Source organism: Oenanthe melanoleuca, chromosome 8 (assembly GCF_029582105.1).
Source record: "Oenanthe melanoleuca isolate GR-GAL-2019-014 chromosome 8, OMel1.0, whole genome shotgun sequence".
Classification (NCBI taxonomy): Eukaryota; Metazoa; Chordata; class Aves; order Passeriformes; family Muscicapidae; genus Oenanthe; species Oenanthe melanoleuca.
The window spans coordinates 20,035,395-20,059,810 of record NC_079342.1 but is presented as its reverse complement, the minus strand read 5'-3'; the positions used below and the strand labels follow the sequence as shown (position 1 = coordinate 20,059,810).

General features: G+C 43.9%; 1 protein-coding gene across 2 annotated transcripts in view; it reads left to right on the top strand.

Moving 5' to 3' along the window:
- Nucleotides 1-24,416, top strand: part of LOC130256077 (BEN domain-containing protein 5-like) — an 858,262-nt gene that overhangs the window by 777,709 nt on the left and 56,137 nt on the right. For both annotated transcript variants that reach the window (XM_056497342.1, XM_056497343.1), the window contains exon 11: nt 3,196-3,358. In XM_056497342.1, coding sequence (XP_056353317.1) covers nt 3,196-3,358 — 163 coding nt within the window. The remainder of the gene's footprint in view (nt 1-3,195; nt 3,359-24,416) is intronic.

The following is a 24,416-nucleotide window of genomic DNA, read 5'->3' as shown; positions in this document are numbered from 1 at the left end:
TAAAATATCAAATCATATTTTGGCTTATAACACTTGCTCTGGAGCCAGGCCCAAGCTGCTGTTTCAAAACCTGTATTTGTCATGTTCTGCCCCAACCTTCTTGAGTCAAACAAGAGATTTTACCTTTTATTCAAGACATCAAGTTGGTCTATGCCATCTTTTTTTTTTTTAAAATGAGGACAATGGTAACCTTCAAAATTTACATTTGTGCACCCAAATGAAGGGTCAGCTTTTTATTCCTGGAAATTCAGTACCACTTGACAAAGAAATGAAAAGAGGATTTTATTAATGCCTTTGCCATTTCAAGCAATTTTGTACAGCTGAAACTGAAACTCTTCTATTAAAAAACACCCACAAACACACACACACAAAAAAAATTAGGAACAAAACCCCTTACCCCCTCCAAAGCAAACCCCAAAGCCCCAAGGCCCATGAAATAGCATTATAAAAATTCAAACTCTGAAAAGTTCTAAATTTTGGTGCATTTTTTGTTTGGTTGGTTTTTTTGCCATTTATATAATGTCTTGATAATATTTAAACTTCTTGTGCTTCACTTTTGAAATACAAATATAAAATATTTGTATAAAAATATAAAACAAATATAATTTTGCCAAAAAAAAAGATTCAACGTCGGCTAGAAAGCAAAAATCTCTTCAGTGACGTAACACATCAGACTCTCTCTCCATATATTTCCAGCTGACAAGGTTTTAACCTATTGCAGATTTTTTTTTTTAATTATTATTATTCTTCAGTGCATGACCTGGTGCTTGTGTGGCTGAGTTTCATCTGACTACAATCACTCTGGCCCTCAAAGTCATCCCACTGCTTTTTTATTTGTATGATATTCAGAACCTCCTCCATAATGATGATTCATTCCACAGTGTGTCATCAGCAAATTTTGTTGGCATGGTTCTCCTTTACTGTGCCAAGAACTGTGATGAAAATATTATGTAAGATTTATCTCAAGAATCATCTATTAGGAATTCTACTCATAATTTTCTTTTAGTCTGATTAAGGTAATGGGAAATAGGAAAAGGATTTCATGTGCAAGCTGTATCCCAAAAATACGAATTGTACTCAGCAGATACTTGTACAATTTGTTTTTAACATAGTTGATGAAATTCCATAATCTTCACCAATGTTCCATATCAGTAACTGAGTCTCCTACTCACTGAAGTACTTCTATCCCTAATGTCTTCCCTGAGTCACCTCCTCCCACATTTTCCTTGTTTTTCCTGTGCCAAATACAGCCTCAGAATTAGCTTGGTCCTTTGTGAGTGATGCTTCTGCACACAAAGCCCAGTATCCTGTCCTGACACATTTGTTGTCCTGTTCCTTTGAGTTGTTTCCATCAGCAGTTGATGCTCTCATGCATTTAAAGTTCCACTACAGGCATTTGTTTGAACATGAAGCCCCATCCACTGAAGCTGGCAGGAATCAATCCCCAGAGCATGATCATCTTCCTCTGTTTCTGACATTTAACTGTGGACAAAGCTTCCCTCAGTGTCAGGATCTCAGTAGTCCTTTGAAGGTTTATTCTGCAGGAAGCCAGAGAACATTCCCTCTTGTAGACCTCTTTAAGTATTTTATCCCATATATCAAATTAACAGTTAATTTCCCCAGCATTCTTTATGAGTACTTTACTCTCTCTCCCATAGGTATTCAGAATATCCTGCAGGCTTCTGCCATGCAATTTGGCAGAAATTATATGGAATGTACAGAGGAGAATGCATTCTGTGTACAAATTACCAGTTAAAAAAGTTAAATATTATGTTACCAGAAAGACAACAAGTTGCATTTGGAAACACCTATATGTAATTCTAATAAGAAACCCAATTCCATTTTATTCTAATTAAGCTGGAAAACCTTCCTTTTTACAACATGAGAGAGACTTCAAGACATTCAGAATGTTAATAAGCCCACAGGTATTTCTACTTTCTATATCTCCTGGTATACAGTATTTATCAAGAATTGTTGCTCATTTCAGTATTAGCCTTATTTTCTCAGTCTAATGAAGTTCACAATTTTGAACCATTGCATCTCTCATTGCATCATATTTTCTTAAATACAAAGGAAATTTTATTTTCCCCAGTTTTGGTAAGAGATGGATTTCATAAATATTCACATTGTGTGGCTAGAAAAGGTAGCAGCCCTAAGGCTCCATGGGAGGACACTGGACAGCTCAAAGAACTCACCATGGGCATAATGACTGAACAATGAGCTGTGTTAAGGGTCCTTTGTGTTTCACTGGCAACATAAAATTCTTACAGCAGGAGATATTATGACCTTTTATACAACAGATCCAAGTTGAATCCTTTTTTTTGTGGTTGTCACTAGCTTGTGCTGAGCCCAGATTGGCTCAGTCTAATGGTTATGAGGTTTCTGAATAGAGTCTGAATATCAAAATGAAATCAGAATCCATTTTTCTGTCTAGTTGGTAGGAACAAGCTCTGAGACTTCAATCAACCTGAAGAAGAGCTGCCCTTTAGTCTCCAGATGTCATGCCTTCAAAGGAGAGCTAAAACTCATTTATGGAAATACTTGGAGTCTTCCCCTCCACCCCTCAAATGAATAGTCATAAAGCTGTAGGGTTCTTAAAGCCAGATCTTCAGTAATAGCACAAAATACTGCCTTTTATACTGTGCTGCCAGTGCTGCAGAATAGTGAGGTAGATTTTTCCACCCAGAGAACAACACTCTGTTAACATTTCAGTTAGTGAAGTGGAAATTTCTGTGACCTAATTTAAGAACCAGTCAAATGTCTTAGGTGAGAAAGTTTCACCAAAATGTAAATGCCACTGTATTTCTGCTTTGATTAAGAGTCCAGGTGAAGGGGTGGGGGAATGGTTATGATACAGGGGAATGCAGTGCAGATGAAGGAATCCAATATCCAGGCAATGGTGCAGCTTAACTCCTGAGCAGGGGGATCTGGGAGGCTCACTTTCAACTCGTGCATGTGACAGCCCTGCTTGGTGTTATCTGACAGGGAGCAGGAAAAGCTGGTGTTCATGGTGAATGTTGTGCAGTCTGCAAGGCACCATGTACAGCCCGTGTGCCAGAGCTGTGCTCCCCTCCAGGCCACGCTCAAAACCAGAGCAGTGCAAAGGAGATTGGGCAATGTGGGTGAGCTGCTCTCTCTTCTCCTTCCCTTGCTGCCCTCCTGAGCTCTGCTCTGTGCCTCTTGTTGCCCCTGCAGTCCAGCACATCGTTCAACAGGGATGCTGTGAAGGCGGGGACGGGCCGGCGCTTCCTCGGCGGGCTCCTCAACCACACGTCCTACTGCTACACCCTGGAGGTCTCCTTCTACAGCTACCTCCTGGCTGGAGCTGCTGCTGCTGTGCCCTACACCGAGGAAGCCTGTATCCTTCTGAAACCCAGCCCGTGCAGCACACGTGAGCCAGGCACTTCAGGTAAATACTTCTGTCTCCATCAGAGTTTGCTGAGATAGGAACACGCACAAGTGGAAATGTGAGTCTGCTCCTGATGCTTTAATTTCCCTCATATTGATTCTCCATACTGTGGAAATTCAAGAAGAGAAAGACATTAGATCAAATAAGCCATTTCCCTCTTGTAGGAGATTGTCTCACACACTTGTTAGAGAAGCTACTCCTGGAGAGTCTGTGATCCATTCCCTTCCACAGTCTTCCATTTCTTTCTTCATTTCTCTCCTTATTCCCTCATTAGCCCTGGTTTGTGTTATTGTTTTAATGGCAAGTTGAGAGTACATCCTGGGTGCTGAGTAAAATATCTTTTCTGCCTTTGAACTGCAGCCAAAAGGATCCATTAGGTTCTGCAGCTGCCTCGAGGACAAATCTTCAATGCCAGTTGACAAGGAAATGGAAGTCAAATTGTGAAAACAAAACCATCAAAGTTGTTGGCATTTTTGAGTGCTCAAATAGAAGCGGTGTCTCATTCCTCAAAAAACACATATCCATCTGGCTATCTCAATGTATCAGCAATTTGTAGAATTGTTCTGACTGGTCTTATGATCTGCTTTTATGTTTTTCTTTTTCTTTTTGTCACCATGCTCAATCAAGCAGCCAGTGCCCATACTTCAACGCTGGGTATGTTATTTCATTTTGTCATTCTATCTTGGCAGCTTTTGAAATTTCCACAGGTTTAGAAACAATGCTGAGGGAGAGAGATTAGCTGTGATTGCCTATTTACCTCTCTGCTGCATTTTGGAAGGTGGGGGAAGCAAGGGAGAAATTTCCATATGAGACATAATTTTTCACCATCCATGTTTATGGGCTCTCAGTGTGGGAATAAGAGCAAGAAACAGAGAGCAGGGAAAGGAATTATTTGTCATTTAGGCTTTTCTGGTTTGACTTTTCCACTGAAAGGGAAATTTGGGGGAAGCAGGGAGATGAATATATTAAAGTGACTTACCAGGCTTGAGCATTTAGAATAGAAGCTCTTTTTTTGTCCAGTAAAGTTCATAGAAGGAAAAGCTCCTTGCAACATACACAAATGTGGTTGGTATACCTTGCCACTATGGGGAAAAAAATAAGTTGTTACTGTTAGGTTTAGATATTTATTTTCTTAAGTTGGTATTTTGGTGTTTCAAGAACCTGTGCCTTAGTTCTACCTTTGATTTTCTTCCTCTTTGTGCTCATTGTGCTGAAAACTGCTTATTTCTCTTCCTTATTTATCAAGAACATTTTTTACAGTGAGGAATGGAAAGAGCCTCAATTTACACATGAGATCATGATTCCCTTGGATATGTTTTCCTTCATGACTGGTAGATCAGACTGGCTTAGTTTCCTTTCCCATAAAGATTTCTGGTTTGTGCAGAAGTTTCACCTGTGGGATCCAACATCTCCATTTGCTTGGCTTGCCTTGCCTGCTGCAGGCAGAGATGCTCCATTCTCTGTTCATCCCATCAGCAGCTGGGGCACAGAAAACAGGCTCCAGCTCAGAGAACCTCCTTGGAGCTGGCACAGGGAAAGCTCAAGCAGCAGCTTGGTTTCTGCAGTTAGAGTTTCACCCAGCTGAGTGGAAAAGGAGAAGCAGGTTTTGGTTGGCCTGGCAGACAGCAAGCAGGGGAAGCTCTTTGCCCATGGAGTATGCACCACTGGCATTTTGCCCTGGAAGGTTTTTATTATTTCCTTTTCAACGTAGGAATTCTATCCAGAGTACTGCCTGTGAGATCTTTTCCTCACATGTGCAGTTTTCTAGTTAGTGAAAGAAATGGAGCTGCTAGAAATAGTCTCTAGACTGGTCTGATCCAACATAGGAGCAGCCACTGGATTTGTGCACATCCTGTCCTGGCAGGGGAGGAAGTTTCACATCACTGAAGTGCCTGTGACCGAAAGTAAAACAATTGCAGAACATTCCAATTTAGCCTGAACAGCCCTTCCAAGCTATTTGCAAGTCAGTGATTAATTAATGCTCGGATTTTTTAATGGACCTGAACCAAAGACACAGGCAGTCAGTTCATATTGGCCTCCAAGGACAGGGCTGTTTCTATTAACTATCTACTTACATGCAGACAGCAACTCAAGCAAATAAATGAAGAAAACACAGTGAGCCCAAGAACTGTGAATTGATGGTGCAAGTATTCTGGAAATCTGCCTTTTTAAAGATGTATTTCTTAGAACTTTGTTCATCCCACTGATGTTACTTGGTTGTGTGAGTCTTTTTTATTTTTCCTTTCCCTTTCTTTCCCTTTCCCTTTCCTTTTTTTCTTTTCTTTTCTCCTTTTCCCCTTCCCTTCCCTTTCAATGGAAACAGGATCAGGGAGGCTAGGATTGTTCAAAGCTTCTACTGCTGGATTAAAAAGTGCAGACTGAGATTCAGCCTCAAATTCAGGTCACCCATGACCATGAAAAGAGACTACAAAGTGGATCATGCATCCAGAACTTGCCATACTGGCTCCTTTTAGAGAACAAATCCAACTAGGCTGTCCAGATTCTGCAAAATATTAATTTAGCTTAATGTTGTTCATGTTGGCAGGTAGGAAAACTGAACAAACTCTGAATAGACTCGTGTTTGCACGGTTACAAGTAATGATACCTGTCAGCTTCTTTTATTTACAGCATTTGTGGCAAATTAGATCACATTGCTACTCCTTTTCATGCCATTGTATAAGTGGATCAGGTTTGTTGGTGGGTTTTTATCTCTTCATGTTCTCCAGGTTTTCCATGCTGGCTCTGTGATCCAGACAAACCTCTGTGTGACAGTAATAGATATATTTTTACATTGGGTGAGATTATCCCTCCTTTTTCAGGTTTGTGTGACTGACTGAAACATACTTTGTAATTTTTGAGATAAGTGGATGACACATGCATGAAAATGGAAGACAGACTTTCAGTCTAAGTGTTTGAATTCTTACCATTAACGTGGACAATAACTTTTTTCTAAGAAAAAAGGATGGGAAGGTGTCATTAGAAGTGGAAATCAGTTTCAAATTACTCCAGTTAGTGTGACTGAATTGGTTCAGAATTTAGAGGATACCACCTGGAATGTTCTAAAAACAAATTGGCTGCTGAGGCTGCACTGTTTAAATGAAATCCAGGAGGGAAGGGTGTATGTTTGGGGCATATATCATGGGATAACATCATGCAGAGGGTTGAGTTTCTGGCCTTTTCTAACACAGAGAATTAACATGATTGCATCAATGTCTCAGGCCCTGATTGGCACCATATCACTAATGGCTACTGCTGGAGCTCCTCTTGTATTTTCATCCAGCAAACAAAGCACTTAGACATTCCTGCAGAGCTGTGTGTGTGCCTGCTAGGTCTGTGTCTAACAGATACATACCTGGAGAGTGAGAAACATTAGGGATGTGTTCTGTAAGCTCTGCAGAAAACCCCACGATAACACGTGCTGCAGATAACAGTGAATGGACTCTGTTTCAAAGGCATAATAAGAGGATTGTAGGCTTGTCTGTTATTGCCTGGAAGTGGACAGAGAAATGTTTAAAACCCTTCTCACACATGCACACATTTGGTGGTAACTGATTAAAAAAGGCAGCACAACAACAGTTAGCCCAGCACCAGGTGAAGGAGCTTTAAAATGAGCTGATATGCTTCCATTAAATTCCATGTTTTACTAGGCATTTACAGGGCTTATGACATGAGGCTTGTAAACTGCTCTGTAGCACTCACCAGCAGCAGCTCAGCTGCTGAGCTGTCTCAAAGACTCACACCATCCTCAGAGCTGGGCAGGGAGCAAGGGATAACAGAGGGGAGGCAGGATGAGCCCCCAGCTGCAGGGCTGAGCCCTGCTCTGACAGCACACCCACACTGCAATGTCCCACTACAGCTGGAGCAGCATCACAGCCTGACCTGGGAGCAGCCAGCAACAGCAACGGAGCTTTCAAATCTATTTGGTTCATTTTTTAGAGTGTTTGAACTGGATCCTTGCTACAAAGGAGACAGCCCATAACAGAGAATAAAAGGTTTTACTCTTTCCCAGCCATGAGGCAGGGAGACAGAAATGATGGAGACCTGGCAGGAATTGATATGGAATAATCATTGAGATGGGAGGGCATTGTCAGCATGTCCATAGCTTTTTTTTGTGTATTTTTATCTTAATTGCAAGCTTCCTCCAGGTGGAGAAGGACCCCATCCAAAGGCACACTGCTGATCTCTCTCTTGTTTGTGGGCATAAAGATGTATTTATGTGGTACAGCCACAGAATGAAGGCTTGGATTGACTAGAATCTCTTCAGACACCTAACAGGAGCTCACATCCTGGACTCTCCTCACAGAGACCACTGGGTTCATTCTTATTTTTAACTTCAAGCAAAATATCTGCCTGCTGCTTGACTGGGGACTTGAGAAGTCAAATCCCTGGAGGAAACAGTCATTTGTTACATCTGGATTCCTTTTAAAGAGTACTTGGATCTCAGTAAATGCCTGTCCTGGGGAAAAGGAATCTGTATGCAAACTACAATTCCAGTAAAAGCATCTATAACTTTTAGAGCTTCATGTACCTGCCAGTCCCCTAGGGCAAATGTACTTGGTTATTTTGGGCGTTTTTACATTTCTTTTTTTGGCAACTGCCTGTCCTGATCCTCCTATCTCTGTTAGTGATATCCTTAAGAGAAGATCCTCATGAGACAGATTATGGCCCTTGCAGGTTCATTCCCAGCCAGTAAAGGCAACATTACTAGCAAAAGCCAATGAGGTATGAAAAGCTGTGCTGATAAAGCTGAGGGAGCTCTGCAGAGGTTATCCAGCGTGGCTTAGGCTTGAACTTCACTTAGAGGTTCTTGCCAAGATGATTTCAAAGTAAATCAGGCACATATTCAGGGAAAGGCATCCAGAGGTCTACTTCTTCTGCTAAGCTCCTATAAACAGGAGCTTTCTGTGTGTTGCAAAAGGTGGCATTAATCCTAATCCTGCAGATTTTTCTGAGAGAGACCTCCTTGCACATCTTCTCTCCAGTACTTGGTTTCTCAGTACCATGTTTAGGGCTGGTTTGGAGGAGAGGAAACAAAATCCTCTTTTCAGCTCCCCAGTCTGTGTGAAAGTGTCAAGGTTTACAGCCACAATTTCAAATGCTCTTAATATTACTGGAAGCATGGAGTTAAATTATAGAGTTGTAAAGTTACTTTATAGTGATAATGCTGTCAAGCATCAATATCTCTGCCCCAGGGCACCATGGAAACTCGGTTAATGATATAAAAAGATGATATTTTTCAGGGTTGCAGCTGTTGGCTCATACCCAGAAGGAATCTGTGTGTTTGTTCATATTGGATATATACAGTGGGACCTGCTCAAAGAAAATTAAGAAACAGCAAAAGTCTGTTTAATGAAGTGCAGTGGAATGAAAGTACAAAGCAGTACATGGTGTTGCAGTATGCACACCTCGTTCTCTCAAAGGGCTCAGTGGAGTGGACAATGCTGTGCAAAAATACCTCACTAAGAGGCTGTTTGTGGGGGAGAGTTTATATTTGGATGTAGATTTGTTTGTCTAGTTGCCTGTAGCACTGACTGCATCAATCTGCAAACACTGTCTGGGAGTATCAGTAGAGAAATGGAAATTTAGGGAAGTGACTACAGTCAGCTTAGGAATATGCATAATTTTTGTAATGGATTTCTAAGGATCTGTATCTCAAAGTGCTTTGATAGCCTTTGATGAAAGATGTTATAAAAGAGGAAAGTGTATTATAAAGGTGCTTTTTTTATTTTAAAGAAAGATTTTTTATTTTTTGCTTGAATGTAGAATATCAGTCTTGGAAGAAATCTTCAAAATGATTCCATTTAACCATAAGATTCCAGTTACCTTTCCCTTCCTTTTGCATATTTCTTTCCCAGGGATACCAAGGTACAGGAGAGAGAACAGATGATGGCTGTGGGATGAGAATGTGAGCAGGATGAATATTCAGACTTATAGAAATGCCCTTAAGTCTGTTTCAGTCATTAATACAGGAGTTTGCCTTCTTTGAAGAGCAGGAAGAGTTGAGTGGCTGTGAGCTTGTACTAGGCAATTTGTACAGGTTGACTTGAGAATCACCAGTATTTACAGCTGTATTTAGCAGCTGGGATGTTGTGGACAGCTGGAGCACGAGCATTTAGAGACCCATGTGCACACACCATCCCTGCATCCCAGCTGAACTCCCTCAGTGCTGGCTCAGGATGTCTCCTCAGCCTAGGCAGGGCTGCATCCAGTGGCATGGGAAGTCTGATCCTCATAAGCCCAGCTCTAAAAATGGTCTCATCCAGTGCAGCCTTTGGGGTCTCTGTTGAGACACTGAATGCTACTGGTGCCAAACTTTCATTGAGGTTTTGCTGACTGAAAGCCTCATCTGTGCTTTCCACTCAAGCTCTCAGTGATTCTTGGTCTGCAAGCACAAAGCTCTAATTCAAAAAGGTTTTGATGGTAGTATATATTAAAAAAAACCATAAAATTTTCCTGCTAATAATAACCATCTTACTAATAATACAACAATAATAATAAGCATAATATTTTTCTCTTATTATTTTATTTGTACAGAGGGAAAAATAACTTAGACCAAGCACAAGTTAAGCTTTTGCTGGAAGGTTGGAAGGTGAAGTTGATCACATGAGTGACTGCAGGGTTGTGGATAATATGAAGAAGGGAAAGCTTTCTTCAGGCACTCCTGATATCCTTCTTGAAACTGGCTTGTCTCGATTTGAATGTCTCTGTTATCAAGTTTCTTTTCCTTAAACTTGTATTTTTCCTTTTTCTGAGCAGCAACTTAGACAAAACTAAGCATATAGAACAGATATGAGGCTCTTGGGTGCTCAGAACACCATACAAATGCTATTAGATCTGTAGTTAAAATAATTCTTTGGTAAATGTTAAATTCCTATTAGTAACACTTGCTAAACTTAAGTGCAAAGGAAAGGGCAAGGCTAATCTGAAAGGCAATGGAGAGCAGGGCTTAAAAGATATTAACAATTTGTTGGAAATGTCTGGGGGGAGTGGTCATTATTTAGTGTCTGTGGGTTGGAGACTTAGGTTAGGAAAGGGCTTTAGACAGTGCTGTGCTTTGAAGCTTTCCCAAATGTCATTGGGATTGAGGAGGAAGAAAAGCCATTCAGAACAAGGTGTTTTTCAAAAAGCAATAAACAGCCAAATTGCAGAGTCTCTGGGAGAGGTCTCTCCTTTTCTGCCAGCCTCTGGTGATGTTTGTGTGTCTCCATGTTTGTCTTCCTTTTTCTCTTTGTGTCTCTCCAAACACGGCTGGGTCTTCTCCCCATGCCTGTCTGTGTTCTGACCATCTCACTGGCATTTAGGTCATTAGTCCTACCCCAGCCCTTTCTGTCATCTCATGGGGATTTTTTCAGGAGGTGTTTCACTAATCAGACACACCCAGTCTCGTGGTTTTGTTCACTTTTTACTGTCTTTCACCCAAAATACTCCTTCTTTCTTTCATAGTTTGCTGCTATTGGCTTGACTACTGTTGATTAAAAGGAATAATAACGTGGGAGGAGAAGCTCTTTTTTAACTACTACTTCTTTAGTCTCAAATACCAACCTTCTGAAAGGGGATCAGAGATTATTTTTAGGAAACTCTGCAAAGCAACAAGCATCTTTCTGTCTGTGTGTCTTTCTCAGCTGCTTGACCAATTGCAACTGAATTTGACAGTGATGAAGGTCTCAGAGATATTACATTCCTATGAGTTTCATGAAAAATAGCTGGCTGAATGAGCAGAGAGACCACAATTAATCTCTCCAGTAGGGACAGCTGCATGTCTATTGTTAGAAACCAGAGGAGGACAGTAGGCATGAAAGTCACAGGAAACAGATCCAACATCTCCTTTTCTTCCTGAGCGTGCCCTGGTGAGCTGAGACTTCACTTTCCTGTTCTCTCTACGCTTTAACCCCCAACATCTGTGAAAATCCTAACAAAGGATATCTTGTGGCATTCTGGAAAGCAGATTGCACCTTCTCCATCAAACCTCTGCAGAAAGTGGCCAGAAACCTGTCAGGTTTCAGTTCACAGTTGATGAGAGTGCCCATCCAAGCCAAGGCCAGTACAGGTCCACCCCAAGCCAGCTGTGTTTCCTGTCACCTAGAGGTGAAACCTTGTCCACAGTTCAGAAAGTAAAGCCTGAACATGCTTCAGGTAGAAACTAAAGAAAACTTGCAGCTTTGATGTAGTGCTCAGAAACCTCTGTGTTTTGATAAGAGCAAGGGTGGGTCTGATTTTCTCATGTCTCATGTCTTAAGAAGAGAACAGCCAAATCAGCTCAGATCAAAGCCAGTCCTCTGCAGTGTCTTGTCTCTGACAGAGGTCAAAATACGGTGCCTGAGAAGAATTTAATAACAGAATAAGCATGTAACTATTTTCCCTGAATATCCCTTGGTTTCCAGCAATTAGTGGATTGGGGGTCCCAGAGCCAGCATTATTAGAATCATGAAATCATTCAGGTTGGAACAGATTTTTTAAGATCATCACGTCCAACCAGTAACCCAGCACTGCCAAGCCAAACATTAAACCATGTCACCAGGTGCCACATCCACACGTCCTTTAAATCCTTCCAGGAATAGTGATTTCACCACTGCCCTGGGCAGCCTGTTCCAGTGCCTTACAACTCTTTCTGTGAAGAAATGTTTCCTAATGCCTGACCTAAACCTCCCCTGGCACAACTTGAGGCCATTTTCTCTAGTCCTATCACTTGTTACTTGGGAGAAGAGACCAAAACCCACACATTGGTTATATCTGAGATAGCAGTCAGTGGGTGTGTCTCCCATTAACCTGTACACATTTTTAGCATCCATGCTGTTCAAGTGGAATGCAGCCGGTTTAATCAAGATAGGGAATGGCAATGCCTCAGAGGATCCAATTGTCTTCCTGGTATCTTTCTAGAAGAGAGGCAGCTGGACTGCCAACACTCTGTGTGGAGCCAGCACTGCATGATGCTGCCAGCCCAAGGGGAGAGAGTTTCCAGTCCTTCAGTCTCATTATTCCTGTCTTCAAGCCTTTTGATCATTGCATTTCTGTGAATTTCTTCAGGGTCTGCTGAGTGGCTGGTTCTGTTGGCAGAGCACAGCTCCAGGCTCTGTCTCCTCCTGTGCAGCAGTGATACCTCCACTTGAGAAGATGCCCATGACTGTGCCTTGTAGCACTCTCACAATCTCATACTCTTGCTGTAACACTGTGAAGATTTGAGACTGGGCTATTTCTGGGCCAGCAGGGTTATCATCCTGGTGTTCCTTCTTCCTTACTTAATGATTCTTCTTTGCACCACATCCCTCACACTTCTGCCAAGCAGATTTTGTTGCATTGACTTTCTTTCCAAAGCCTGCTCAGAAGGACAGCTTTCCTTCAGCCAGGACACAGAAAGGGCCTGTGTCTCTAGAACCATCAATATTTTTCTTGAGATGATAAATGAGCTGCCAATAAAGCGAGGCAGCTGCCAGATCCATCTGAGAAACAGACCTTCAGACCCGATTTATCCGTGCTTGGTTTATTCATGTGTCTGGGAACTTTTGGGATGCAAACAGAGGGCTAACCACTCTGAGGCAGCCACTTAGAATTAGATGGTATGGATTGAGGCAGTGGGAGTTTATGGGCTGGTTCAGATACATTAGCTATTACTTTGTGCTCATCTATCTCACAGAAAATGGCTTCGTATTTATCATAGGGAACACCACAGAAAAGGAACAAAGCTTTCAAAGCGCGACCTAAATCGTCATACTTGCTGTATCATTCAGTTTGTTTTCCTTCCTCTTCTCTGGCCTTTCTTGCCTTTAATTCAGGCTTTTGCATAATCTGTGAAATTTTGTTGTCAGGAATTTTCTAAGGAGATGAGGCATGGCTGATTACGTTGTGCCTGCAGGGATGGGAGCAGTTTTTGTGCTTCAGTGAGTGAGCTTTGCAGGAAGACCAGTCTGGTTTTGAACCAGATGACACAGCTGGGAAAAGCAGGCAGCCTCTGTGTTTAGGATGCTTTGCTGGGCAGCAGGCTCTGTGTATTTTATATACACTCACCCCAAAACTTCTGACCTTCTTTGTTTTGGTTTTACCAACAAGAGTTCTCAGCAGTATTAAGTTTGGGCAAGTTTGATGAGAACAGGCAGCTGAGCAAAGGAAAGGGACTCAAGAAATTCTTCTGCTGGGGGCAAGGCTGGAGGGAGTATAAATATTACTGCACTCCAGAGGGGTCTGCCTGGGGGAGTGACCAGAAGAAGCTCCAGCGAGGAGAGAATTCAGCTGGCACACGATCCATGTTGCTGGAGGAACCCAGATCTGTGTGATGCAGGAGCTGCAGCTCGGTGCTCGGGAGGGGACTGGAGGGAGCCCCTGGCAGGGAAGCCTCGGTGGGTGGAGGAGAGCAGTGGGTGGAGGAGAGCAGTGGGTGCCACTGCCGGGAGCACAGCCCGGCCCTGTCGCGCATCCCTGTCACTGTCGCGCATCCCCGATATTGTCGCGCATCCCCGATGCTGTCGCGCATCCCCGATATTGTCGCGCATCCCCGACATTGTCGCGCATCCCGGCCCTGTCGCGCATCCCCGATATTGTCGCGCATCCCCGATATTGTCGCGCATCCCCGATGCTGTCGCGCATCCCCGATATTGTCGCGCATCCCCGATGCTGTCGCGCATCCCGGCCCTGTCGCGCATCCCCGATATTGTCGCGCATCCCCGATATTGTCGCGCATCCCCGATGCTGTCGCGCATCCCCGGCGCCGTGCGCTGGTCCTGCCCGAGCATCTCCCGCTTGCTGGAGCTCAAGTGCCCTCTTCTGGCACCGGCCGCGCCGTCCGTCCCTGGCAGCCGGCTCAGAGCAGGGCATGTTTCCCTGATGGTTGCTAAAACCGGGAACAAAGCAGGTTTTTTTCTCCCCTTGCTTCTCCTCCGTGTCCGGCCTGCCCTGGTGGTTGTAGGATGCAGAGCATCCCTGTTGTAGCAGCCTGGCCAGGTCAGAGCTTTCCTGTGACACAGGGCTGAGGAGATTGTGTTTGCATCTGAGCTGATTAAACAAAGATACTTTTATTCTCTTTTGTTCTTTTCCCTCTGTCTTATATGTTGTAAATCTGTAACTATCTTGATTTACACCAGCTGAGATTGGGTGGCCTTTTCCTGCTCATGTTCTCGGTTCTCTGTTGTATAAATCCTCTCTTGGCTATTCCTGACATGTTGATGTCAATAGTTTTCACCGTGAATCCCAAAGGGATCTAGATTTGACCTCTATTGACTACCAAGAGATAGCTGGCCATGAAATGAGGGGAGAGGGGAATGTGCAGCAGCTGCCAGAGGAGTCCCTATCCTGGCTGGAAAAGGAAAGTTTGGATACACTTGTTAATGTCAGTTCAAGGTTAGCAGAACACAGCACAGCAACTGCATCAGTCTGCAGAGGCACTTAAAATCAGCCTTAAGAAAAAGGAGTTTCCTGCACTGCTTTATCACATCAGTTACCATCAGAGGCCTTTGCATGTGCTTTGGATTTTTCTCTATGTTTAAGGAACATTTCAAGCCATAATTGATTATAGCCGAATTTGTGTTACAAAGTAGGGAACAGCAGGTCAGGACATTTATGCTACGAGACAAGACTGAGCCTGATTCCCATTTAGATGCTTTACAGCAGAAGGGTGGTGGTTTTTTCCCCTGGTTACAAGCAGTGTCTCAGCTATCGAGTGCAACGCTGTATTAATAATTCTGCACTTATTGCAAGCCCTCTGCATGCAAATCCCTCACACGCGAGCTGGATCCCCACAAACCACCTTGGGAAGCACACACACAATTTATACTGCCCTCCACTGCCTTTCTGAGGAGAAAAAGGAGCTGGAGTCAAGATTGCCAGGTTTTGCAAAGTGCCAAGCTGAAAGTGAAAATCCAGCTTCTCCCTTCAAGGTGAAAAGGACATAGGAGATCCTGGTGGCTTTGGTCTGCCTGAGGATCTTCCTGCAGTGATCCCTGCTCTGTTACATGCACTTTTAAGCTGTCATATGCTGACATTGTTTTTTCCTGGTCATTTCACTAATAGTATAGAAAGGTCTCAGAGCTGAGGCTCAGGAAATGTGACTGCTAATAATGTGATTTTATTTAAACTTTGTGCCTGTGTTTCATCTCGCTTTACTTCTCAGTGCTGGGTGTTTAGATGGAATTTAGGCAGAGATGGTCTGTGGCTGCAGATCAGTGCAGCACCCTTGCAGTGCTGTCAACCAAACCCAGGAATGCAGGGATGGGTAAAACCATGTGCCAAGAAATGAGATGCTAAGAAATGAGACGAGCTAAGAGTTTCCAGCCAATACAAGCTGAGATATTAAAGCAGTTAATGTGAATGGACATAACTGAAGAACATAGACAACACTCAAAATTTACCTGATGACTTTCAAAGTGATTACCTGAAATATTACATAAGGATAAAGTGAATATGATCAATTTTTAACATTTCACTTTAAGGCTCCTGCTCTACATAGGAAAATTTATATGCTTGAGTGTATGCCTACATTAGATATGCACATATAGCAGAACTTTATTTCTTAAGTACATTCTCAAGAGTCACGAAGGAAATGAATGATGACAGCAAGAGAAACTTGCAGGCCTCTCTTTGTGTAGGGAAGCTCCAAGGCAGCACTGCAGTGAACAAAGATGCCCTTCTATCAGGCCTCTGCAGACAGAGCTGGAACTGGAGCAGCCCAGACTAATGGTGCTGAGAAGTTGGTACAATAACAAGGCAGAGCAAAGCAGAGCCTAACAGGATGACAGCATGAGGCACCAAAAATAGGTGGCTTTTGTATGACTATAATAGCACCACCTGCTTTCAGAACGTTAGTAATCCTGTAAATGTGTCCATTCCAGTGAATATCCTTGAGGGAGTTGACACAGAAATCCATAGAAACGAGGCACTGAATCCGAGCAGAGGAGAGGGAGAAGAGCAGGGATGCGTGAGGCTGAAAGAGCTGCTGGCAGGGGAAAGGAGCAGCCTGGGATGGAGTGTGGGTGTGCATGGGCTGGCAGAGAAGTTTGCATGCTCTTGAAGGGAAAAATTTGTTTCCTCCTCATCAAACCCCAGCCCCTGCTGCTTTCTTTGATTTTTCTCTAGCAGGGCCAATCTAGGCACTCAGTGATGATAAATAACCCAGTATCACAAGGTGACATGCACAGTGACATGATAATGTGGAGAGAAAGAGAAGAACCCAGAGGGACATTGTTTCTGTCATTTATTTCCCTGGTGTGCTCTGCAGCCCAGGCAGTTTGGGAACCCCATCCCACTCCATCCTCAGCCTGAGGGGTGCAGGGCAAACCTCACTGCCATAAGCAGCCCCTGAAAATGCTGTGCTTTTCTGTGATCTGTCTGTGCTGACCTTGGTGGGATGCTTTGATTGAGGGCCTGTTGGGAGCTGGTGTTTGATCTGGGGTGGAGGGATGGCTCTGCATGTCACCATGTCACCATACCTGTGTGCTGGGGTGCTCACACCACCTCCCTCCCTCCTTCCCACCCTGCCTTTCCCAGTTAGCAGCTTTTACCTCTGCCATCCTAACAGGGTTTGTTGCTTGTTTTTTGTGGTTTTATTTTTAACATTGCATTTCTGAGCAGAAGTGGGGCAGGGTGCTGTGCTTGGGCTCACAGAATAGCAGGTTGTCATTGTCTGTTGGACCAACATAATGAGAGAAAAGAAAAAGAAAAGGAACATTTTGCCAGGGGGTTTTCTGACCATTTACTGGTGACTATGGATGTTGGGATGTGGGGATCTGAGTCTGTTTGTGGCTCTGTAAAGAGCTTTGCAGCCTCTGCCTGCCCTTTCCTCTCCCAGTGTTTTCTTGGATGAAAATGCAGGACAGGAGAAATGGCGTTGTCTAGACAATGACACAGTGCTAGGACACAGTCTAGTGAGATAAAAGGAAAATGGAACAGGCATACAGAGCAAAGTGATTTGCCTAAATCTGCACAACCAGATCTCCTGACTCCTTCACTCTCCCTCCTGTGGCTTCTCCTTAGGAGATGAAGTTGATTGATTGAAATTGCCCTTTTTACTGATTACCATTTTAATAATCTAACCAGTTATGTCAGAAATACAGCATGAGGGGTGGTTTTTTTGATGCAATCTGTTTGTTACTTGCACTTCTCACAGGTGGGCACCAAAATCAGACTAGTTGGGTACTCTTTTTATTTACATTTAGGTTTGTGTCCTTGTCATTCAGGTATAGTGTGGTGTTACTGCTGCAGCTGCATTCTCACATGACAGGGGAATATTCTTGTTACAAAAAAATGTCCTACTCCCCACCTGTCCCAGGGAGGAAAAACCCTGAACACAACATCAACAAAAAGCCCAACAAACCAATCTTCAAAAATAAATCTTGACTCATAGGTCTTGGGTAAAATCTCTTTGCATATGCGTGCATGCTTCATCTCCTTGGCAATTGTCATCCTGTGTACAATTCCTGTTTTTTGAGTGTAGGATGGGAACTATTGCTGTCTTCTGCTTTGACATTTCTGTCTCCTCACCGCCCTCTTTGCCTTTTGTTAGTTGCTTCTCATGCCACATCTGACTGGTTTTCAGTGCTGATAGGGAATCTTTGCCTTGGAGTTTTACATGACTTATTCTTAACTGACCACCCCATTCCTTCGAGGTTTTAAATAGGTGAATAACAACCCAGCTTCATGCCCCAGGGTACTGATTCTTGATGGGTTTTCCCACATGCTGTCAGCCTGAAAATAAATAATACCTGCAAGAAAAAGGCACTAAAATCATGCTAAATCTGCTCTTTTTGCTGAGAGCCAAATGGACTAGTGGCTGGAATGCAAGAAGAAAGGATATTCCTATTCCCTGCTCATTTGGCTGACAGCGTAATCACTCAGAGTAATAAATCTTCATTGGAAACTTAGATGAAAATGGAAAAGGAATGAGAGTGCTTTCAGAGAAGAAGCTGGGAGGGGGCTTTTGTCTGTGCTGCAGCACAGCCCTGGAAGGAGAGCAGAAGGGCTGCAGGAGCCCCTGTGCTGGGTGCAGGATGGCCCCTGGTGCCAGGGCTGTGCCTGTGGCTTGTCCCCCTCAGCCCCAGTCTGTCTGCCAAATGCACCTGAGCAGCATGTGGGGGCACAAATATGGGCCAGGGATAAATGGCAGAGATCTAGAGCAGCTGGCTACCTGCTGTGCTTGCTCTGTAACCCTTCAGGAGCCAGCGCTTTTCCCTCAGCCTCATGAGCAAACAAGGACAAAAAAAAAGCAACCACAGAGCTGAAACGTTTTATTTCCCCTGCTGGGCCTGCCAATTAACCCTGTCAGGAGCTGGAAACTCACAGTGGGTGCATCAACAGACACAGAGCTGCAGAGGGGGAGTGCTGGAGGAAGGCAGTGCAGGGATGCAGTCGCCTCCCAGAGCCCTGGAAGAGCTGGGCTGTGGTGCAGGGACAGTGGGAGCCAGTGTGCAGGCACCTTCATGCTTCAGAAACTGCTGCAGGGCAAACAGAGATGCGGAGCACCTGTCCTGGTGGGATTCTGTCTCCTCACTCTCTGCTGCTGTATGTCTGTCTCTGCAAATGCCACTGCTCTTGCTCATCCTCATCCTCCAGCTGTGTAATCTGTGTTGGCTTTGCAATATGTCTGGGAGTGTTGAAGGGGCTGGAAGAAGAAGGAGGCAGCAGCAAACACTTTCCCCTCTCCCAAAGCTCCCTCTCTGCTCCTGATCTGCTTTGGTGCTTTGTGTTTGGGCAAGCTGATTGCCTCTTCCTTTGCTCCAGGGAGTGGAAAATTTGAGCTGGATTTGGAGTATGCTAACTGTGTGAGTTGGATGAAGCACAGGCTGCACAGGATGTGTTTTGTTTGTTTCCTTTGTCAGCTGCATCAGGGGATGTGTAAAGATGAGAGACAGTGAGCAGAGCAGGGGATCCTCCATTGTGAGGATGATGAGGAAGTGCTTGTACATGGGGGCTGTTTGGCACCTTGGGTGCACGTTTACTGAAGCTACTTGGCTAATTTCCTCCTGCATCACCTGTTGTGTTTCTACTGAAATCATTAAAGTGACACCAAAGATGAAATCTGTCCCACAGTCACCTCTGTAGCTTTTGGATCAACGCTGGCAACAAAGCAGAGAGGCAGGCACGGTGCTTAATTAGCACTGCTTTTATTCCTTCATGCAGGAACCAATCTTTCTTGCCACTTGTTGCTTTCTTTGGGAATAAAATCAGGTGTTGCCCCATCTGCTGTGGGGCTGGCACAATGGTCCTGCATGAGAGCAGTCTCCCTGGTCTCACACCCATCCCAGACACTCCCAGCCCCCTGATCCTCTCTCTGCCAATTGCCCTTCCAGTGCCTTTGGGCAGTGGGGGCTGGCAGGGGTGACACACAGCACTCCCCCAGCCTGGGCACAGAAAGGTGGCCTGGCTGTGGCTGTGAGGAGCAGCACAAATGGAAAAAGAGGGGCTGCTTTGGAGCTGAGTGCTGCACGTTAATATTCTGACTCCTGGGCCATGAAATCGATCTTCCAGGTGAATTTGTGGCCTCTTGAATTCGCTTTGGGCACGACACGCACCTCAAATGGAACAGGCTGCAGCTCTTGACGTCAGTAAATGCTTTCTGCCCTGCAAAGGAACACAGCTTGGGTTTCATCTTGTTTTTACACCTTCACTTCTCCTTGTAAGGCTCATTGTCACCAACGGGTCTGGTGTCATCCAACTGTGGCAGTGAGACCAACACTCTGTGCTGCAGAAATTCCCAGAGCACAACACTCAGCAGCTGCCAAAGCTTTCTGCTGGCACCTGCTCAAGGCAGGAGAGAGAGAAATATCACTTTGTGTGCCTCCTTTCATTGCTGCCCACCAGGAGCCAGCAGGGACAGCACTTTGCTCCTCTGCTTGAGACACACAGGTTAGATGAGTGAGGCAGACACCTTGAGCCTCTGCAGCCTTTTCAACTACCCACATCCCTTTTTCCCCATCTCACTTTTTCCCAGCCAGGTTGTGGCTGCCCCATATCACTGTTCCCTGGAAGGCTGGCATAGAATGGCATTTTGCTGTGCTTTTATTCTGCTGTTTCTCACCTGCCAAAGTCCTTCATTTAAATGTCACAAGTCTAATTATTTTGGGTATGAGAGTTGGCGATGGCTGCATTTGGGCAAACAACAAAAGGATTCTTTCAGCAAGGCAGGAAGGAAGATCAGATGTTTCTGGTGGTTATGGGGACAACTCTCACTCTCACCAACTTTCTTCATGAAGCTTCATTCCCTTCGAATTCATGGGTGTCTGCTGTTTCCTTGTCTGTCCATCTAAACTGAGATAACAAATGTACTAAATCCCTCCTTTTTGGAAGAAATTCTGCAAGCTGAGAATGTCAGCTCTTGTGCCTCTCACTTCTCCAGCCAGCTCAGCTCTGAGCAGTGGAGCAGACAGTTTGAATGACAAGAGGAGGCATCTTTAATCCAGATACTACAGAGTGCATGTGGGGGAAAGAGGGAATGCTGGAGAAGCAGGGAAAGGATGCCCTTGTTTGGCAGGGAGCTGTGCACACACTGTGTGCCCAGGCCAGGTCCCCAGGCCAGCACAGCACCCACCAAACCAGCCCCAGGCAGGTACAAACACACCCACCCCTTGCTGGCAGCTTCAGAGAAAGGCTCTGTTCAGCTCCAGGCAGGCAAGGACCAGCACAAAGATCTCTCCTCTTCCCATTCCCTGCTGCTCATCCCACCTTCTCCCCTGGTCCACAGGCTAAACAATGCTTCTGTGCTCTGGCTCTGCAATATCCTCTCTTTTGAATGCTGTCAAGTTCTTAATTTCCTTGATTTCTGGTGGCAAGGAGCTCCCCTAGTCAGTGTATGTGGGGAAACAGTCCCTGAGCAAGCCCTCCATGAAGGTCTAGTCCTGCCTGGTCTGGGCTCTCTATAGCCCTGTATACTCTGCCAAAGCTTCAGCTTAACTGAACAGATATAAAACTGAATTAAACTGGGAGGTGCGTAACTTCATCACCATAAAATGCCTGGATATAGTACGAAGAAATATTTTGTTATATTTATTTTAATTGTGTTAGGGAAAAGATCTTTCTCTCCTAGGGAAAGACAGTAGAGACTGTACAGAAATGGGAAATAAATGTTCTTTTCCAGTGCAGAGAATGTAGCCACACCAGACAGCTGGTGTGCAGCAGAAAATTCAGGCAATGAAACTACCCAAACTTGTTTCCATGTCCCACTAGGATGAAATGCACAAAAACCTAATAAAAGGAATCATGATTTAGCAGTTAAGAGTGAATCAGATAAAAAACCCTCTTTCTTCCTAGTGCTATTTGCTGCACAAGGCAGAATACCTGGAGGTTAATTATATTTCAAAGTCGGTGCTCTTTAGGGATGGGCCAGTTTATTAGGGGAGGCTGGAATTGTTAAAGACAGATTTTCTATGCATCAAAACAGTTCATATGAGGCTCAAGGCTTGGCTGGTCTGACCTCAGGCAACACTGTGCACTTTGATAAAGCTTTTAGTGGCAATAAAGTTTTACTGAATAGTACTAAAGATGAATCAAACTGGGAGACATAAGGCAGAGGAAATTCTGAAGTATTCACCCAGTTTTTGCAGTCAGGACATCAAGAACTTTCTGATCCAGAGGATGCATCAGGCTGTCTTTAATAGCCACTGATCTGTTTGTGATTCCCAATTTAGTATCTAAATATTAGTTACAGTGCTGACTCAAAGGTTAGGAATCTCTAACGAACATAAAAATGTAAGAAGATGATACAATAGTTTAAAAGGTAATAAAAGACAATATTTTTCACTAGCTCATTCTGTAAGAGAGGCCAAGAAATAAATGTATAAGCAATAAAAGGAACAATATTTTTTGACCATTATTTTCTTGACCTCATATGGAAGGCTTACTTAAGATGAACACCCAGGATTTGGAGGGCAGATCTACTGTGTTTGGTTCAGATGTCACTGGATGGCCAGTGCCCCCCAGCCTCAGACTACATCTCAGTGGGGGCATTTTCCAGGTTCTGCATGTCCTGCAGTAGAGCACTGTGCATCCCCTTGTGACTGAATGTGTGACACTGGGGCAAGAAAAGGTTGAGTATTTTCCAAAATGAGAAAAAAAAAAAAAAAAGCATATTTTTTGGATTTACATTTGGGAATGACTGGGATCTACTTTAATCAGGATAGTGTGGAGAAGTGGGGAGATGCATTTCTGTGCAAATGCTTTCTAAAGTTTTGGGAGAAAGCTCTGACAGTGGAAGGGGGACACTGGTACCATTCTGCAGGTCCTGTGAACCAGAGGTATTTAGTTTGGGGTAAGAAATCTGATGGCTTTTGGTCTGTTGTGCTCAAGGAGATGGCATTCATAAAAAGATTCAAAATGGAGTTCAGCTGCACAATCATAGCACCTTGACAATGCTGCTAGCATTTAACTTGGAGTAGCTAATAAAATGCTGTAACACAGTTGGTGATTGATAGACTACCCCAAAAAAGGGCTGATAAGGCGTTCTCACTGTGTACATAGTGTTCTGTTGTTCCTGGGCTGATGCAATGTGCATTGAAGTGAGGAACAAAATTACTATGAGCTGAACATTGAAAGATCAAACCTTTGTGAAGATTAGATCCTAAGTCTACACTGACTAAACCTTGCTTTTTATTGTCTCTGAAAGTTGTGTAATCTCAGGGAAGAAGATAGGAATGGCTCTGAATTCCTATTTTTGTCCATTTTATGATTGCTTGCTCTGAACTGAGGGAAAAAATGAAACATGTTTCCTTGACTACGGCACTTGTGATGTCATCTGTGTTGTATTTTTTATTCCCTCCCTTTTAGGTTCCTTTCTGAACTCACCCCTTTATAGCCTTCAGTAGTCCTATAGGTTTTCCTGCTGCTCATTTCACTATTACAGCATGGATCACTTCTCTGTATCTAGGTCAGCCATGGCTGTGTAATATATTTGCCAAAGCAATGTGCAGTCTGCTCGTAATGTCTGAACTATAGTATTCCAAAAGGTTACTTTCTGTTGCTTTTATGAAGATGGAGGACAGTCTGGGAAGTTTTGTTTTAAAAATAAGTTGGTTCTGCCTCGTTTTCAGTTTTAGGCTTGATCTCTGTAGCTGCCCTGTGCTGCAGTGTGATCACTTGGCTATGCTGGCATGGGCAGGATTAGAACTTGTGTGATAGCTCTCCCTCAAATCTGGCCTCTCAGTGCCTTATCTCCTGACAGCTCTCAAGTCCTGATCATTTGGAAAAGCCTTGCAACACATTTGGGTATGACTAGAATCAGTCTTGAGGCAATGACAGAAAAACCTTCTCTCTAAGACTAGGCTTTTGTTTTGGACATTGTCATTTCTGTACTCTAGGGCTGCTCAAGTAGCACAGGAGTGAAATTTCTAAGCAGGCCTTGCCAGAAGAAACTCAGAAGTCACCCAGAATTAGCTGTAGCTCTTTTCTATCTGGCTCACACAAAGGTTACTGCATTCACAAGGTCTTGCCTGTGCTTAGGCTTTGCAGAGTATCAGCTATGCAGGTGTTTTTGCCAGCTAAAGACTTTGCTGTAGGGATGTAATAGTAAATGCAGGTCCATTTTGCTGATTTTGGGGTGTTATCTTTAAGCAATCTAAATGTGGCTTTTTTTTTTTTTTCTTCTTTCTGTTCATCTTGATTTAACTAGCTTGAAATGCATTATGTGGCTGTGCCACCTGGCTTCTGTGTGCAAAAGGCTGCTGACTTCCTGCTGTAGCCATTTTAGCCTCCCCTTGCTAAAGTTCAAGGCAATTCCCATTTTGCCCTGAGATCCTGCAAATAAATTGTATTGCTTTTGCATTTGTCAACATTAGGAGCTATTTGCTGCACCTTGTCCAAATTACCCAGCAAAGCTAAGGACTCTGTAGAATTTCTTTGCTTGCTTTTTCCCTTCCCTCTCCATGTCCACTTCCCCAATTCTGTGTTGTCAGCAGGCTTAACCATTCTGTAGTCAGCTTCTTGGAGCCATTTATATAAATTAGGCTTAGCAGGGGTTCTGAGGAGTGTGTGGTGATGAACATTACTTTGCATTTGGTGACTTTAATTTTCTTTTGCCGTGTGTTGACCCAGTTCTAGA